The 18,602-nt window shown below is 45.8% G+C and overlaps 1 protein-coding gene across 1 annotated transcript in view; it reads left to right on the top strand.

The window, feature by feature from the left end:
• LOC147262018 (tomoregulin-1-like) overlaps window positions 1-17,936 on the top strand; it is a 39,544-nt gene extending 21,608 nt beyond the window's left edge. Inside the window, exons 4-11 of the mRNA XM_086204383.1 lie at window positions 1,119-1,248; window positions 4,183-4,212; window positions 4,898-4,994; window positions 5,710-5,858; window positions 9,997-10,056; window positions 12,446-12,569; window positions 13,054-13,215; window positions 13,738-17,936. Of these exons, the coding sequence (XP_086060509.1) occupies window positions 1,119-1,248; window positions 4,183-4,212; window positions 4,898-4,994; window positions 5,710-5,858; window positions 9,997-10,056; window positions 12,446-12,569; window positions 13,054-13,215; window positions 13,738-13,822 (837 nt within the window). The 3' untranslated portion in view covers window positions 13,823-17,936. The remainder of the gene's footprint in view (window positions 1-1,118; window positions 1,249-4,182; window positions 4,213-4,897; window positions 4,995-5,709; window positions 5,859-9,996; window positions 10,057-12,445; window positions 12,570-13,053; window positions 13,216-13,737) is intronic.
• The last annotated feature ends 666 nt before the right edge of the window (window positions 17,937-18,602 follow it).

Below are 18,602 nucleotides of genomic sequence, written 5' to 3' on the forward strand. Positions count from 1 at the left end.
TTGTGTGTAAATGGAGGTTCGTGTCAGTTTTCACATCAACCTGTAGTATAATACGACCAGCGTGTTGGTGACGGTTCAGCAGCAGTGACACGTCGCAGTGACATGATAACTTTTGAGTTTTTTCTAGTCTAAACTCTCCCCCAGCACTGTCCCGCCCCACTGCCTCCACACTGCCCAGGTGTTCATGCCAGTATTAGATCTTGTATCTACATAGCCTTAATTTCTGAGGACGTGAACTCATAAAAGCGAGTATATCTGCAGCCTGATGACACGTAGAACACAGACTCAACTACTGATGAACAACCAAAGTACCTGAGAAAGTACTTACAATGGTACTGCTGCTCTCCTGTCTCCTCCGTCTGACTCGGAGCCGCTTTAATCCTCAGTGGATTTCCTAAAACGGCTGTTGGAGTGTTGAAGTGTTCGTGTGCTGAGGTTGCGGAGGTCGTAGCCCTGCTGGGCATCACGCAGCATGATTGATGGCTTTGACTTAATAGAATATAGATCCGTGGAGGCTGATACGAGTCGTCCTCAGCTGCACTGACACCCGACGGCAGAGTCCCACGCTGGAGATACGGATGTCCCCTTGTAACGTTCCTGGACCGTGTCACTTCCTGCTGTGTCGGGTCTGTGGGGTCAAACAACTCAAATATTTCTTCCAGTTAAACACGTCAAGCTAGTTGCATATTTCTATAAATTCACAATGTAACTGGAGGGCATTCGTCACAGTGCTGCAGTCAACATCATCATTCTTTATTCTCCGGACAGCTGTTCCTGGAAGAGCCCGAAAGTTCTGAGTCGACCAAGAGGTCACGAGGTCGGCAGAGCACCAATCAAAACAACTCTCATCGACTAACCTACACATTTGTCATTGTTATTATATGGATGTTTATCCTGGTAAAGTCTTGATGTATAACCTGCTTCCTGTTTGATGTCATTCATCTGGTCCTTTTATGTTTTGTGAACATCTGCCACCCCCCACTCCCAGTGCAGCATGTTTATCAAAGAATGGGCGGCGTTGGCGGCGTTGGCGGCGTTGGTAGTGGCGGCGTGCCTGCTGGACCCTGCTGGCGGTCACATTGAAACTTAATGAACATTTGATTATCTTGCATCCGCAGTGCCACAAAAACTACGTCCCCGTGTGCGGTTCCAACGGGGACACGTACCAGAACGAGTGCTACCGCCGCCAGTCGTCCTGCAAGCAGCAGAGGCTCATCTCCAGGGTGTCGGACGGGCCTTGTTCCGCCGGTGAGTCACAGAGGGCATCGCCATGGCAACCTGACACAGTGATGGTGGATGGGGAGGGTCATCAAAAATGGGAATTACAGCATTTTTATTGATGACGATCAGTGGAGGAGTTGTTCTCTTTTAATCTTGATGAAATTATTCACTTGCTAACACAAATAAATACTATAGAAAGGCTATGTCCTCATTTGTAATATTAACAGCTGGTTTATAGGTCATGGAAAGTCCCCTAGATCGTTGATTTGTTTACTTTTCATTTTAAATCTCTGCCACAATCATTATTCTGGGATTTTTTTTGTTTGTTTAAGGTGTAAAATTAAAGTAATTAAAGTTACATAACCCCGGAACCAAAAATGGAGACGTCATGGTCACTGAGAGGTTGTAAATGGGGATCGAACAGTGACCTCCTGGTCAGGTGTTGAAGGGCCCGTCATTCCAGCAGGTTGAACGAGCTTTAACAGTGCAGTTAGTCGATTATCTGAGCAAACTAGCGCTTCTCATATCGCTCTCCAAACCAGCAGGGGGCAGCGTTTGACCAGACGCTGGGGTGGTCTCTCCTCTAGTGTAAAAAAAAAAACAAGACATGCTAACTTCCTTAGCCTGAGTAGCATCACTTTAGCAGTGGATTGGGGGCCCAGCCATCACCTGATCAAGGTTGTTGCTGGCTACTGAGTGTAACTGCAGGTTCTGTGAGTACAGCAACAAGAACAAAGTGGTGTCAGGAGTCAAGAACCGGTGCTAGTTTGTTCAGCCTAATGGTCCCATACAAATGATCCTTTTAATTTCAGATTCTATCTACAGACGAGTGGCTTTCTGAGGGTTTTTGTAAGCAGACTTTCCTCTTTATTTCCTCATTGACGTAATGATGAGTAGTAATTAGATTCCATGAACTGAAGCTGCATTAATTAAGACACTCAACATGAACTGACTCCTGATACTTAAAGGATTTAAATTTCATGTAAATGCAGATTAATTCAACCTTTAGGATTCATTATGCAATGATTGACTAATGACCTGTGATATTTTAAAGGATTTTTAAAATTAATGCATAAACAGATTAAGGCCTTTTCAAGGGATAACCCCCCCCTTAAATGTGTTAATGAGCATAAAACTTGTTAGGAAAACTATGGTGGACATTTAAGGCAGAAATTAAGGGAAAGCTTTCTGCCATTTAAGTTCACATTCACTTAATTAATTCATTGACTGAACACCAAATGCTCAACTTTGATTTTTCCTCTCAGCTCTGGAGTGTCATCAGTCCCATTGATCCACTGAACTAATCCGTTTCAATTAGAAGTCCTGATAGAGGCTGGAGACTAGGACCCGTCCAGGGCCCTCTCAGTGTCACCTGAGACCAGACAGGAATTCAGCTCTTTACTTAAGGACAGAAGTTACCACAACTGAAGGCGGGGCTAATGCAAAGGCAGAGGGGACATAGGCGGAGTCAACATTTGGACAAGCATCTGGAAACATAATATTTTTTCACTTTTTTTTTTTCGAGCTGATGAAGACTTCTTCAAAATTGACTGACAGCTGTTTGTGTCCACTGATAATAAATGAACTGGATCAGCTCGTGCAGAATATACGAACCTAATTAATCAACCAGGCAACGTGCGTGACATTTTGGTTCTTCACGGAGAACAGTTCCTCATCCAAACATCTGTCTCAGTTCTGCAAGCAGCTGCTTGTTCCGTGTTAGCGGTCAGAGAGCTGCCGACCACCATCAGCTGTCTGATGTTTGAGACCTTTCCAGAGGGATCCACCGTCCTGCCGAATCTGAATGAACACAGAACCATTTCAGTCCATATCCGCTCCAGCTGTTGACCCTCGCCACTCACTCTGAAGTCGGGATGCGTTTGGGCCTCATGGAGGTGTGAGAACCGATAAGTGTCAGGAAATGTATTTGGCCGTTGTCAAGAAAACAAGCATGTTGCTGCCCTCTACTGGTGGAAGTCTGTCACTAAACTAAATGCTGTCGTGCGTACCGTTATTGAAACTGGTGAAGCCGGTGTTACAAAGACGGCAGCAGCGGGGGGAGACGATGTCGGCTTGACTGATGACTGCAAACGTCTTCATTTTGACTGAGATCAAAACCATGCCGAAGCAAAATATGATTTCATGTTTTGTCACAAGTTTTAAATTCTTGTTTTCTGAATGGAATTCTGACTCCACTGTGACTGGGAACCTGGAAGACTTGGAGCAGGATGGAATGGGAACATGGAGGCTTCGTTCCAAACATCTCTGCAGGCCAGTCGGCATCATCTTCTCCTGCTGCTCTTCAGAGCTGCGGAGTGGAAACTGGCGGCGGCGGTCAGCTCCATGTTCAGGGCCAGTGGCCTGATTTCCCTGGAGGCAGCACCCGGTGCTCTGCTCTTATTACCTGCCATGCCAGGGACCCAGCACCTCCCTTGCCTCCTGTAATTTCCTCTCCCAGAGATTTATGCTTCCTGTAATTGGAGGGTTGGCCGGCGGTGAGCTGTTGCAGCGGCCGCAGGGGTGGGGGGGTGGGGGGCGGAGTCCTCACTGGCTCCTGATCACAGCCGGAGCTCCCCAACAGCTGCCAACATTTTGGCGGCCTGAACCACAACGCGGACGAGTTGAAGGACAGGAAGTGACACAGAAAGTCCTTGAATGTGAATTTCTGGAGATTGGACGCATGTTTTCTGGTGGCGGTCTCACACCTGGTGTTGATGACTCAATCAAGTGCCGACTTACAGAATTCCTCCATCGCTAATGTGAGAGAAGACCACACCCAACATTTGGGGTTGGGGGGGGGGGTTCTTGATGGCTGCACTAGCGCCTTTTTCCAATGTGAGTCATGAATATGTTAATAATGCTGTGAATCTTTCTCTAACTCTGATGGGTTTGTTTCCTGGGGGTGGGGTTTGCTCGCAGCAATGATCCGCTACATGAACATGGTTTCTCTTGTGTCCACAGATCCCGGATCAGGTTCAGGAGACGGAGACGGTGAGTCTTTCTTCTTCTATTTAAAGGTCGCGCATCCTTCCTCTCGCCTGCTGCCAGACAGTCAGACACAAATCGATGATCAGCAGCACCTGGCCGTCTCTGAGCCGCCTGACTGCCGCCGATCAAACGTGCCGCTGAATCATCCCTCGGGTGTCTTTGTGTCCTTCCTCTGAATAATTATGTCCTCCAGTAAAGGATGCTGAAGGTCTGACTCCTCCCGCTGGGCGGGCTGGTTGTCCCTCTCACATTCACTGCTCTGATTGGTCCACTAGACTTCTTGAGTGTGATCTAAGAGTTGGTTTCAGCTGCTGGCCTTTACAGTCCAGGACGGATGAAGGTCTCTGTTATTGTTGTCACGGTGGAGGGCAGAGACGGCATCTAGCAGGCGGGCGGCGTCTTCTGAGTCGTCTCCACCATTAGTGCAGACAAATATCACCACACCTGCAGGCCCCACCCATAAATACATGGCCATTTTCCAAAATAAAGCTTCTTTATATTAAATTATTTTCTTGAAAATGTAAAGAAAACTTAGTTGCTTTCTTTTACAAATGTGTTAGAAGTTCTGTCGGGTTTGTTGTGTTGAGGTGTTTTAGCTTCTGAATGCGACACACTCCAAGTTCATAAGGACCCCTTAGGGTCCCCAGACCGCATGTTGTTGACGCCTGCTGTCTGCTTCCTCCGACAGATGACGAGGGTTCAGGTTCTGATGTCGGGAAGAAGTTCACCAAGTGCAGCACGTGTAAATACGGCGCCGAGTGTGACGAGGACTCCGAGGACGTCTGGTGAGATTCAGGTTCCTTCTCTCTCGATCCTGGTCAGAGGTGCGTCATTAGACGTTTTCACACTGCCACAAAAGCCATGTTTTTGCCCCCCAAATTGCCAGGGCGCCTGTTGTGTTCACACTGAGTGACATGGGCTGGGACCCTCGTCTTTTTGCCGTCGCAAGTCTGATCTGCCCATTCGCCCACTCCAACGTGGAGTTTCAGGGCGTGGTGATGGCATTTTATAAACACGGTAGCGCACAAGGGACAGGAAAACTTCACCTGCGAGTTGCAAGTTCAAGATACCTGCAAGCTCCTCAGCCTCCGTGCAGAGGAGGTCATTCAACGGAACATTTCAGGAACGGTGAAAGTCTGGCCAGGAGGATGACGGAAGGCGGCTTCCCCCACAACAAGGCGCAGGTTACTTATAAACTGAAGACTTTGGACACGCCTAGCATAACGTGTGACGTGTTATTGGGATGTGCCACTTGACTAAACCTCCTGTTACCGCCCCCGGCCCCCTGGAGAGAAACTACGGCTCACATTCACGTGATCTATCTGGCCAAAAAGCCGGAAACTCCGCGACGGCAATTCGCAGGTCTTTCAGTCTGAAAACGCCTTTTGTTTGATCTGAATCAGTGGAAAAGTCCTCGGCGTGTTTGTCAAATGAGCTCCTGGCCTCTTCCTCCGACTCTGACGATGACCTGCGTCTGTGTTGGTGTTCCTCTCTGCTCAGGTGCATATGCAACATCGACTGCAGCGGCCACAACGAGAACCCCGTGTGTGCCACTGACGGGAACTCCTACAACAACCCCTGTCTGGTGCGGGAGGCGTCATGTATGAAGCAGGAGCAGATCGACGTCAAACACCTGGGCAGGTGTCCAGGTAAGAGCTCAGTGACGGCATGTCAGACCAACAACACTCTGAGTTCCACTCACGCTCCGCCCCCTCTGCGTTTTATATGCTGTTGTGGTTACTTACATCACCATCAGCGTCATATTCAAGTGAGAGGTGATATTTTACGTTGGCAACAAGCACGCACCTTGTCGCCTCTCAGCAGGTGACCCTGAGTCCCTGGCCTCAGTTTATTTTTTCCATTTCTCATGACCGGCTGTGCTTTACTGATGACACTGAACGAAACCTTTTTGCTTTGAAAGACATCGCATTTATAGAAATTGCAAATCAGGAGAAACTGAGAAATGTAGAATTTTGCTCAGATGTAATGTGAGCGGCTTCAAACCATAAACTATCAGGTGGTTGACTGTGAGAACAGGACAATTAATCTGAGGAACATCCAACACCAGCCCGCTGAAGCGAGAACGACATCCAGAGGGTCTCATGTGAGAGCGAGAACCAGCTGCACTTTCTCACGGGGTGAAGAAAAGCAACATTAAACCGGAAACCAGAAACATCTGCATTATACATATTCCAGATGTGCGCGGAGGACCTGAGGGAGGATGGGGTTGTGGGAAACCAGGATGTAAACATGTTATGTAAGCTGTTGAAACTCAACATCCTGGGCCTGTCTGGATATACTGTAACTTAATGTTCAGAGTAGAAAAATCTCCTCAGGTGGTTTTACTGGAATTACTGGTGTTTGATTTGATTGTAAGAATCGAAGTAAAAATATGGGAGTAACATTAAACCCAGATCAAACAAACATAAGTAACAAATCGTTTTGTTTTTTTTGTGAAAATCTAAAATTCAGAGGTATCAATATACAACAGAGGGGTGATAGCTGATGTTAGCTTTTAGTTACGAGCAAGCAAGCAACAGCATCATTTACAAGTGCAGCGCTGAAAAAAACCCATCAGAATAATAAAGCAGTGATGCTTTTATTTTGAAGGCAACTGATCCAGGATCAGGCCTGTGAGGAGAGAGAAAGCTAGCTAGCTAGAAAACGCGCCACTGATAGCAACAAACATGTAAAGCACATTAATACACATTTCTAAAGAGTCAGTAAGGCAGCTTATCATGTTCCTGTAGCCAGGTTCGTCTCTATCAACTACTGGCATGGCTGACAGTGACCAGTTCAGTCAACGTTACCATGGTAATCGTGCCCTCAACCAGTCGGCGATGTCACTCACTGTTGGACTGTGGGGAGTGAAGTACTTCTATGTAATAAGGCAAGGATGATTTTGGAGGAACTTCCTCAGAAACAAACCCCATCCCATCTGCTGATTGGTTGCTGAGCAGATGACATCACGGCTGATTATCAGCTCCTCTGTGGAGTTGGGGGGGGGGGGGGATTTTAGCCTCCTGCTAACCTTGCAGTCTGACGTGGATTTGGAGATTTTTTTTACAGAGATTCAGGCCTGGACTACCTGAATACGATATTTTTCAAAAATCACATGGATCCGTGTGGTTATGTTAAACGCACATGGGCATGGAAGCAAAAACGGCAGTTGTCAACAAAGGCTGACATGTACCGGGTTGTTTATGGGTGCTTTGCACTTCTCTGTCTCATTTCAGCTCCACATGCCAACTTAACGCTGTTGCATCAACTGCACTTCGCCGGCACACAAAGGCGTCAGCTGCATACAATATCACTGGATATACACTGCAGCCATTTGTTTACAACTGACTGCGCATGCTTGTCATGTTCATCTACGATGAATGACATTTTACTTGTCGCCACCAACTGGCCTGGCATGGCATTGCAGGCTATTAAGGTGATCATATTCAGTTTGGGCTTTACGTGTGGACAGAGATGTTACTGTGGCGTGGAAGTTTTTTTTTTTTAAACGAAGAAGCAAATATCTGATTAGAAAAATATCCACATGCGTGTAGTCCAGGCCTTAGCTACGCGCACATTTACACGCGTGCACACATGTACACACGCACAGTAACACTGCTGTGGTTTTATCAAATAAAATGTAACCTGAGGCCTGAGGTGAGTCATCACTTAGCGGCTGCGTTTTCCTGTGTTTGTGAGGTCGTCTCTCAGAGGAGCGCCTCAGTCTGGCATCTTCTAAGAGCTGATTCATGTTGATCCACTCACCGTCAGTCTCAGTGTGTCGTCGACGCCCACTCTGCTCTCTTCTCTTGGCGTTGGCAAGAGGTGCTAACGCAGCAGGAGTTGGGGGTTGGGGGTATAAATTTAGTGACATCTAGTGGTGAAGTTGGAGACTGCAGGCCCTCCCTCAGGAAAACCTGCAGTAGCCTGTAGCGTTGTTATTTTACCATCAACACTTTAGCTGTTCAAACGTATTTTGATAAAGTATCAGGGAGCCCGAACAGATGTAGGAGGGGCTTCGTATTTTATAGATATACTGTAGTACCACCATCTCAGAGGAGCTGCTGACATCAGCAACTAATGCAGAAGCTGCCTCTGGACGATGGCTGACTTTACCGTAATTTGACATTTGACTTCTTGTCCCGTCCCCCCTTCCCCCCATGACATTTAATGACCTCCACAACCTCTGTAGGCTCCGTCTCGTGTTTTTAAGACTCAGTCTTATTTGAGTCGCGCCAAATAACCACACGTTCTCTCCTGGCACTTCACAAGCAGAGCAGGTCTACGACCTCACGAGTGAGGGATTTACTGGTGTTTACTGGTTTTAGGACTGGTTCCTTCAGCACCACAGGTTATCGTTATGGGGGCAGATATTTTCACATTTTCATGTTTTTCAGCAGCTGATGACATGCAGCAGTTCCCTGTTGGCTCTGACAACATGAAGAAGCTTTAAAGTGCTAAATTAGAAATATATATATATAAGAGGGAGGGAGAGAGGGAGGGAGATGAGGGTGAGTCAGAAAGGAAGGGAAAAGGAGAGAGGATGAAGAGGGGAGAGAGAGGAGGGGGGAGGGAGGCAGTGATGGAGGGGGGTGGATGGATGGATGATGAAAGGGATCAGAGGAGGGCGAGGCTCTGTCAATATTTCTTCAGGAATGATGGAGCATTAAAAATGGATGAGAGTGTGTTTGTCTTTTTGTGTATTTGTGGTTTGAGTGTGTGCGTGTATTGTGAGTGTGTGTGTGTGTGTGCGTGCGTGCACGCGTGCTGTTTAACATTCACTGCAGCTCCTCCTGCAGACAGCGTGAACACATGAAACCTGTCGACAGAAAATAACACAACAAAATCACTGCTTTTTTTTGTCTGTCTGTCTCGGGTGTGCACGTACACACACGCACATGCGTGCATGTACACACGCACACATGCGTGCACGTACACACGCACACATACACACAAACACACACACGCCCTTGTACTTATATCTAATGGGGACCTTTTTTAGCATAATTCTTCCCCTAGCCCAGTACTCTAGCCTCAGCCATCCTAGGTAGTGCCTGACCTGGTCCCCAGACCCTAAACCTGAACCTCCTCCTGGCGCCAGCTCTTAAACCCGGGTCTTGACTTGTAAACAGCCCTTTGAAGTTGTGAGAACCGGCCCAAATGTCCTCACTGTGTTGGTTTAAAATGTGATCAGGTCCTCACTAGCATAGGAACACACACACACACACACACAATTCCATCACTTTCAGTCCTGAATTATTTAACATTCGATAAAGAGGGGCGGAGCTTGCCTCCATGTCAGTAAATAATTGTGTCCTCCACATGAACATCTGTGACACATGTGTCTCTGGCTGGATGACATCATCTCAGTCTCAGGAAGTGTCTCTGGATGATGGCTGCTCCGATGTAGATCTGACAGATTTAACTGTAATAAATGGATCCAAATGATGCTAAAATAACAACATCATGCTACATTGGTCAGATCAGTGTCATGCCTTGTGTCTGAGCGTGTCGATGACATCATCGGGGGGGGGTATGGGTGCTCTGGAGGATGCTGCGTTTTTCAGTTGAGTTCCCAAAAACAACCTTCTGGAAACAAACAGACAGCGAGCAAACATCCTCTAATATCTTTAAATATTTGTGTGTGTGTGTGTGTGTGTGTGTGTGTGCGTGTGTGTGCGTGTGTGTGTGTGTGAAAGGAACCAACACGCATGCTTGAGGATGTTGGACAGGAAGTGCCAGCAATGTCCCATCCAGGTGTAACTGACTCATCTGGTTCCTTCACAGCTGACAAGGAGAAACTGGGGAAGAAAGATGACGGCGGTCCTTTCAAAGTAAATGTCTTAGGTAAGTTGACCGCTGCTGAAATATCACCCGGTATTTGCGGAAACACGTTTTTTTGGGCAGTAAGTGAGACAAATACTTTGGAAGTATCTGTGCTGTAGAAAGTTCCTGACTGAGGACCTCCATGTTTGTTGTTACGCTACAAGCTTTTATAACATCACATTTCTAATGTAGTGTAACCAGGACACTGAGCAGGTTTATTGGATGCAGATTTGAAGGGTTCTGGCACCATTTTTGCAGTCTGCAATATATCAAGTTGTTTTATTTTCCTTGGCAAAGACCGTGGATAAAGTCGGACAAAATGAGAATAATAATAAAAAATAAATAAATTTAAAAGTTACCTTAAAAGATAAACTTAAAAGAAACACAAAAGTCTTTGGAAAAGAAGACAGAGACTCTTCCCTAGGGAGCTGAGACCCAGGCAGGCTAGTTAGCTTAGCACACTGACTGGTAATGGGTGGGAGGTGTTAGCATCAGCTAGGTCAGGTCCAGGATGCTGGTTAGCTTAGCACAATGGCTGGTAGTGGGTGGGAGGTGTTCACATCAGCTAGCTCAGGTCCAGGATGCTGGTTAGCTTAGCACAATGGCTGGTAGTGGATGGGAGCTGTTAGCATCAGCTAGCTCAGGTCCAGGATGCTGGTTAGCTTAGCACATTGGCTGGTAGTGGGTGGGAGGTGTTCACATCAGCTAGCTCAGGTCCAGGATGCTGGTTAGCTTAGCACAATGGCTGGTAGTGGATGGGAGGTGTTAGCATCAGCTAGCTCATGTCCAGGATGCTGGTGTGTTTGGTCCTGTTGACCCAAGTTCTAATGGAGCTTTGGAGGTGCTGCATCAAATCATTGTGCCCAGTCAGACAATTGTTATTTTAAATTTTTAAATTGTTATTTCATCACCATTCGGAGGTAGAGCTGCCTTCTAGTAACTGAAGGGTCCTTTCCCACCCACAACCGTTCATTATGCTAAGCTAACTAGCCTGGGTCTAAGCTCTGTAGAGGAGGGGCTCCATCTTCTTGTCGGGTTCTAGGATGATGGACAACAAGAGACTTCGCACACAAGATGAAGTTTTCTCTTAAACCTCTGTGAGGTAATGCTGATGTCTTTAGCCTTTAAAATTTTAGTGAATAATTTCCTTTCACTAAATAAGAAACTATATAAATAAGAACAAGACTGTTCTAGTGTGGCTGCAAGTGGCATCAAACACTTGTCTCCTTCTTCTACAGCCACTAGAGGGCGACTGTCTTCTGTAAATGCCTCCAGTTACGCCTGATAATGGCCATTTAATGTGCAGATAATCTCTCCAGCCGCCTCCCTGTAATCTGAATAGGAACACTCATCCAGGTTGTGCTCATTTTACATCGATACTCGCCGAGGAGCTGCAGGATGAAGATCTTGCACTCGTCGTCTCAGGAGGGAAAGGACTTCCTGAGTGGGCTCAAGGACGCCGGCTCTGGTTTCTCTGGTTTCACTGGTTTCTCAGCTGCATCAGAGAGCAGATGAAAGACAACGAAGGGTTTATTGCCGGCGGCTTTCTCTGCACTGTTGCTGAAACCTCTCAGAGGGAGCGGTTCCTGCGCGATGCCTCTCATCTGTTGCGTTCCCTCTCTGGTTCCTCCATCAAATAGAACTCCAATGCCTAAATAAAGTCCAGCTGGAAATAGAATAAATGAGTAAATTCAGAAAAACACAGATATGTACATTAATGAGAAATAATTAGAAAAATGTGGAAACCACATTAAGAGGGGGGGCAACAGCGTATACGTCATGTATAATTATACTGTTATTTACATTTTTTAATATAGAAAAATAGAGTAAAAATGTAAATATTTCATAGAATTAAAATATAGAACTAGATTAAAGAAAACATGCATTAATTCTTATTTCTGTCTTTATTATATTTGATTTATTTTAGTAAAAGTCTTTTATCTAGATCTTTATATTCGACAGAAATGTAGAACCTGGTGTGCTGCAAGTCGTAGCTTGTTAGCATTGGCGTAGCGCTCTTGTGTCTGGATGACTACCGTGTGCACCCAAGTGTGGTGTTCATGGTCAGAATAAACGGTCACGGTCAGAATAAACGACGCTGCAGGTTCCTCAGCAGTCCGGCTGCCTCAAAGCTCAGACGGAGCAGTTTTACTGTCCCGGTGAATCCAAATGTGTCTGCTCGAAAAACAGCAGCTGCGTCACTGTCAGCGCCAAACCTGCCGGGAATGTTAGAGGCTGCAAACGGAAATGATCCATTATTTTAATGCGCTGAGCAGCTTGTCTCTTCCTTCTCATAGTCGTAGGGGGATCAATGGAACCGTCACTGAGAGTACTCCAGTGGTGTTTGGAACGATGGGACACGGACTGGAAGTTTTCAGCCGTAAACTTTGTTTGTTGTTTCTTGGTTCAGAAACCAAAGGTTTGGACCACGGCGACGGTTTCTATGCCGGGATGGTGATCCCCTGCTCCGACAACTACGCCGGCCTCTGTGTTCACGGGACGTGTGAGATGAAATACAACATGGCCACCTGCAGGTGGGTGCCTGGTTAACTCTTGGTAATGATACCTGTACGCATCAGCGTTTCCTCTGCTGCTAGAAGGACACACTGCAGTACCTGATTTTACTGCGACGAGAGAAGTGAACCACAGGGTTTTACTCGGTTTGACCAACCAGGGAGCTGAGCGGTCCTGCTAACACAGAGGTGATGGTGAGTGATGAGGGATCAGCAACAAGCTAGTACCAAAAAACTTGACTTCTGGTCTCAATTTTTCAAAAAATAAGAGTCTTATTGCAGCTCTGACCAAACCATTGTAATAATAAAACGTGCTTTTATTTTGAAGGCCATATCAATGATCCAGTATCAGACATGACAAGGCAGACAAACATAAACAGATTTCTGATCACAACTGTTGCGGTCAACATGAGCGTGGTGGTGATACTGAGGACCTGGAGAACGTGTTCTGTAGGTCCCAGACGTTCTAGGAGGTGAACAGGTGTGAACTCTCCCTCTCTCACAGGTGCGATTCGGGTTATAAAGGAGTTCAGTGTGACGAGCCGCACGACTTCAACATCCTCTACGTGGTTCCCAGCGGACAGAAGCTGCACTACGTCCTCATCGCCGCCATCATCGGCGCCGTGCAGATCGCCATTATCGTCGCCGTGGTGATGTGCATCACGAGGTAGGCAGGGAGATTGCTGCTCTTCACTGTTGCCGTCTGTTTCTGGAGACGTGGTTTCACCTGCTGAAGATTTGCATCACCGAGTTCAGATCACTCGAGAACAGAAGGGAAGTTGGAAGAGTTCGCGTTTGCGGACACAAAACCTCACGTTTGGAAAAGAGTTGCGATATCTAAACAGTAGAGTCGCATTTTATGAAAAAAAAAGTATTTAAATTTTAAAAAAAAAACGGGTTTTTTTTTTTCCGATTATCGTGGGGAGGTTTTTTTGGGTCACGTGAGAAACAATGAAGCAACAAGTTCAAAATGGAAGTCGAGTGAAACTATTTGGAGAAAACGTAGATTGTTTGTTGAAAATGTCTTATAAAGTAATCCGGTTTTTAATGTATGGGGGGGGGGGGCTGCAATTAAAAAAAGAAGAAATTAAAAGAAAGACGATAAAAGCGACAACTCAGAATCAGGCAAAGGAGCTCGTCTGTGTGTCTGTGGTGGGACGTTAATCAGAGTGTCTCTCCGTCTCTTCAGGAAATGTCCAAAGAACAACAGGGGGCGCCGACAAAAACAGAACCTGGGACACTTCTCCTCCGACACTAACTCCAGGATGGTATAGCCGTCTCTGTTAGTCGGGTTCTTTTTGATACGTTTTTTCTTATGACGTGAGAACACATTTTTTTAAAGGTAAACGTGTGCTACTCCATTTTTGTTTCTCCTGGGGAACCATCGAAGACGAGGACGAAGATTTATTTCCGGGGCCTTATTTTTTCTCTCATCTGTTGTGTTTTTGTTTTTTTTTTGTTTTTGTTTTTGTTTTTTTGGACTAAAGTGATTTCTACGAGGAATCGACCAAAAAAAAAACAACAACACACACACACACACACACACACACAAAAAAAACACTTAACGACGTTACAATGTCTGCTGTCTTAATTACGTTCAACGGCTTTATCAGAGCAGAGGTTCTCAAAGTAAGGTGTGGGGACCCTCGAGGTGGGGGTCCTCATTAAGGTGAGAGACAGTTTAATTTCAGCCAGACAGGATCACTAATCTGACATAATCAAGTAAATATTCGACCCTTTTTAAAAAAAAATAAATAAATAAAAAAAAATCATGTTTCTTTTTTTTGGATGCAATCAAGTGAGTCCAGAGGTTTGCTTGTAGAACCAGAGTTCAACGGATGGAAGGTTTGGCACCGACAACGACAACCTACCAGGCAACCAACTTGTTAGTTAACTACTGATTTAAAAAAAAAAAAAAATTAAAAAAGACTAAAACTTTTCCAGACAAAAAAAACGTAAATAAAAAGATCACTAGTTAACTTCCAGGTGTGAGTTGTGTGTGACGGGGTCGGACCTGTGACGCTGCATCGTCCCCTCAGACGGGGGTCCGGCCCGCAACATGGAACGGTTTTGAGAACTTTTGTGGCGGAGGTTTTGTTGAATGCTTCAGAACGACGGTAGTGCGACCAGCTGGCCGACAGCGTGACGTCTGCCCACCCCCCCCCCCACCCCCCTCCGCCCCGTGAATGTTCTATTTATTGAGAACTCTTCTCTCTGCGCCGCCTGGTTCCTCTCTTTCCTACTATCGAGCAGCTGATCACCAAAAGCAGTTTGTCGTCGCCCTCGAGTGGTCGGAGGTCAGAGAGGCCAGTCAGTCTCATAGATATGTTTACACTTATTACTCCATGTAAAGATGTCACTGTGTTTAAAGAAGCTGATCTTTTATTGTTACAGGTATTGTTTTGTTTGTTTGGCGTTTGGTTTTTTGTTTTGTTTTTTGGTAGGTTTTGATTATGTTAACCTTTTACGTTCGATTCTAGTCCCTGTATATTCGCATGACTTGTGAAAACTGTGTACTGTGGTGTCGTTTTAACTACCGAAAAAGAAAAGCTGATAACTGCTCGTTCATCGGCGAATGAGACGGGGAAACGTTGGAGCGACGGTCCGCTCCGTGCTAGCGAGGGAATGTGTCACGTTACGGGGCGGTTTGCTCTTTTTATCCAGAAAAAAACACACACACACACACACACACACACAAAAAAAAGACGACTTGAAGACATCGTTGACGAGGGGGGCGTCCCAGTACGTTCCTCCATGAACTCTTTTTTCTGATTGTAACTCGGAGGAGGAATGTTTTCCATCTCTGTCCGTATTTTGGAATTCTGAGGATTGTCGAGGTTTTGAGTTTTGTTTTTTTTTTGGGTGATGAAGGCTGTTTGAAACTGTATGCACATCAAGTTTAAAATGTTTCCATGTGTTTGATGCTGTAATGAAGACTGGGAGAATAATTTTGCTCTTTTCTTTTTTTTCCTTTTGTTGTTCCCATGATGGTTTTATTAAGAATCCAAAAGAACTCACAGTCCCATGATGCCTTGCGTGAACTGTTTCTGTTGTCGGAGTTGATGTGCCACACACGTTTCACCTTCTCTCAGACATTTTTTGGGGGGACCATGTAGGAAAGGTTCCTCATCTTCGGGTTTTTGTTTTTTTTTTATATTAGCATTGGCCAAGCTAACATGCTAACTAAGCTATCATCTCATTGAGGGCAGATGAACTCTGTTCAGCCCCTTTAAACAAATCGCATGTAATTACTGCGCAGCGCGTTCCGGGTTCAATGACGTTCACTACTTGAAGCCGGTTTTGTTCCCACATTATTCGTCCCCAAAATCAATAAAAGACAAACACCTGTGAGCACCCAAACTTGCTGTCCTCAGAACAAAAGCAGGACTTCTTGTGTTTCTGCCATTTTTTCCCCTCCATCATCAACCACAACTGGAAATAACCATATTTGCCGTTTGGTACCCAGATTACGTCAGACAGCCAAACGCTGGTCCTGGAGCGCCGGGTGTTTCCAGCGTTAAAGATGTCGTCAAAAGCTTGGCATCACGTTTGGGCTGAATCCGTCTGATGCTCGTTAAGTGAAGTTTGGCTTCTTGCGCGGTATCATGGTGGTATCACCGCGGTATCATAGCACGGTGATAGTCAACATTTTATTGGTACACAATTAGCACAGAAGCATTTTTGTACCGTCGCATCACCTTTTTTTTTTTTCACATTTGGCGTGACAATATGAGTTTGTAGGAATCGAAAGCAGCCAGCGTTGGTCAGCCAGTAATCTTAAAAACAAACAACTCTAAATGCTAAAACTGGCTCATACCTGCCTTGGCACTGGCTGCCCGTTTGTTCCAGGAGTGGGAACGTGGAACATGTCTGTTTTTCTCCTGGCGTGATGAGCAGCATCGCCCGTCCCTGTGGGAACAGAGATCAAGTGGGCTAACCTGGCGTTTGAGCTGGTAGATGTTCAGCCACGCTTCAAACTAAATCTGGTAAACCAATTAAAGTTGATGCAAAACAGTCGGAAGAAGTCAAAGACCTTTCCAAATAAAGCTGTCCAATAAAAAGAGAAACAGAAAACATCATGACCACGAAAGTAAAAGTACACCACTGAAGTCACTGAATGTAGTACATGTTGATGCTGCTGTTCTGAACTCTTGCAGCGTCAATTAATGCAAGTTTTCTCTTCATCTAAATATTTGGTCTTATTTGTCCAGCGTTGACTCCCAGTAACAGCGCTACATGCTGCTAGCTGAAGCTAATTCTCCAACCGGGCGGATCTGGCAGATGCCACCCACCATAACTACGTCACTGCCGTGCCGTAGCTATGGTGGGTGGCAGGGAAGCAGTGCCTGGAGTTTAGCCACTCTTTAGCTAGTTAAAGCACGCAGAGCATCCTAACAGCTAGCATCATTCAACGAACATCAGCTCACAATTAATTGACAATCACGAAAACAACTTGATGGCGCGGCACCTCATCTGTAACCAGCGCCACCGGCCGGTAGAGTCCAGGGCTGCCAACTCGGCTCATAGACGGGTTTTGTGCTGCACGTTCAGTCGCGCTCGAGCTCACGTCACCTTCACGTAGATGTTTATGAAAAGATTCTGCACGCAAGAGGAAATGTGACATAGAATCACTGGTGGTTTTTAGTTCAGTCACTGAAAAAAATAAAATCTGTTTCTAATTTTGTTTTTCATTCATAGTCTTTTGTTTTTTTTTTGTGTGTTTTTTTTACTAATTTTCTGGTCTTTTTTGTTGTTGTTGCTCTTAACAAATTCCTTGTCTGGCGATGTTGGCTGATTTACCTGATTCTCATTTTCTGGTATATTTTTTTTAGGAAGAAACTGAGTGATGTAGATGGAAAGGTGTGTTTAATAAATCAGCGCCAAAAAAGAGAGAGAGAGAGAGAGAGATTCTAAAGATTTGACAACAGCAACTAAAAGACCAGACAATTAGTTTTATATTTGATGTGTGAATGCTTGTACCAAGTATCTTTAGATAGAAGGGTCACAGTTCCTACTGAACCGAGTCACTAAGAACGGCTGAGTCAGCGTGGGGGTCCAGAACAGGGAGAAGTTGGAGGGCGAGTCTGTCGGTGGTGGAACGTGAGTGAATGCCGCTTGTTACCTGTTGCCATCTGCAGGAAGGAAGGAAAACTCTGAGGTCCAACACGTCTCCACTTTCTTAATGTTTATTTTCTCTCAAGGGAGTTTTTCTGTAATGTCTACAGGTCAAAGGTCAGCCCCCCCCCCCCCCCCCCGCTCTGAGTGTTTATTCTCGTTCCATCGCAGCCGTGACTTCTCTAAATGTGACTAGAATGTGTTGACATGTTAATATTATGCATGTAGAACTTTAGAGGCTATTTTTGGTCTCTGCCAAAATAAAAAAAAAGGACATGTTTTTTAATGTACTGTGGCCTGCTGCTGTGTCATTGGAGTGAAGTGTTCTTCCGTCTGTCCCGTCAAGCTCGTCCTTCTCCCATTTAGTCGGACTCAGTCAGCCGAGACGCTCTGGTTCTCTACGGACCGCTGAGCTCTGCAGAGACTCCGTTTCATAAATACCAACAGTCAGATGTCGCGAGCAGGTCGGCGGGTCGACGGACAGTTTTGGGTCAGCCGAGCTGCAGATCAAAGCTTTGCTACTTGTGTCGTAACACGAAACATCCTCCAGTTTCAACTAAATATATTACTCTGCGATCTGGCGCCCCCTACCAGCAGTAATTAACACGTAGGGGGCGTACAGCTCAGTCTAAGCCTGGAGCGAACTGATTAAACCAGGCTTTAAGGACTTCAGGACAGTTGCACCGAAGCGAAAGTGAGATTTCACTCAAAAGAGTATTTTTCCTTCCAAGTACTCACTAATACGAGTCTTGAGCTCACCAAGATGTTTTTTCCCACCTTTATGACTTCTTTTTGAGTCCAGAATCCATTGAGAGCCACCCACGCATAATTAGCTTGAAGCTAATGGAGACCGATGGCTAACAAAAGTTAAACTGACCAGAAATGCCCATTCACCAACTCCCCAACTCCTCTGAGACCCTCCTCAATCCAGCTGGAGGA

The sequence above is a fragment of the Aulostomus chinensis genome, chromosome 5, assembly GCF_037954235.1.
Source record: "Aulostomus chinensis isolate RoL2024-O1b breed Wild chromosome 5, RoL_Achi_v1.0, whole genome shotgun sequence".
Taxonomy (NCBI): Eukaryota; Metazoa; Chordata; class Actinopteri; order Syngnathiformes; family Aulostomidae; genus Aulostomus; species Aulostomus chinensis.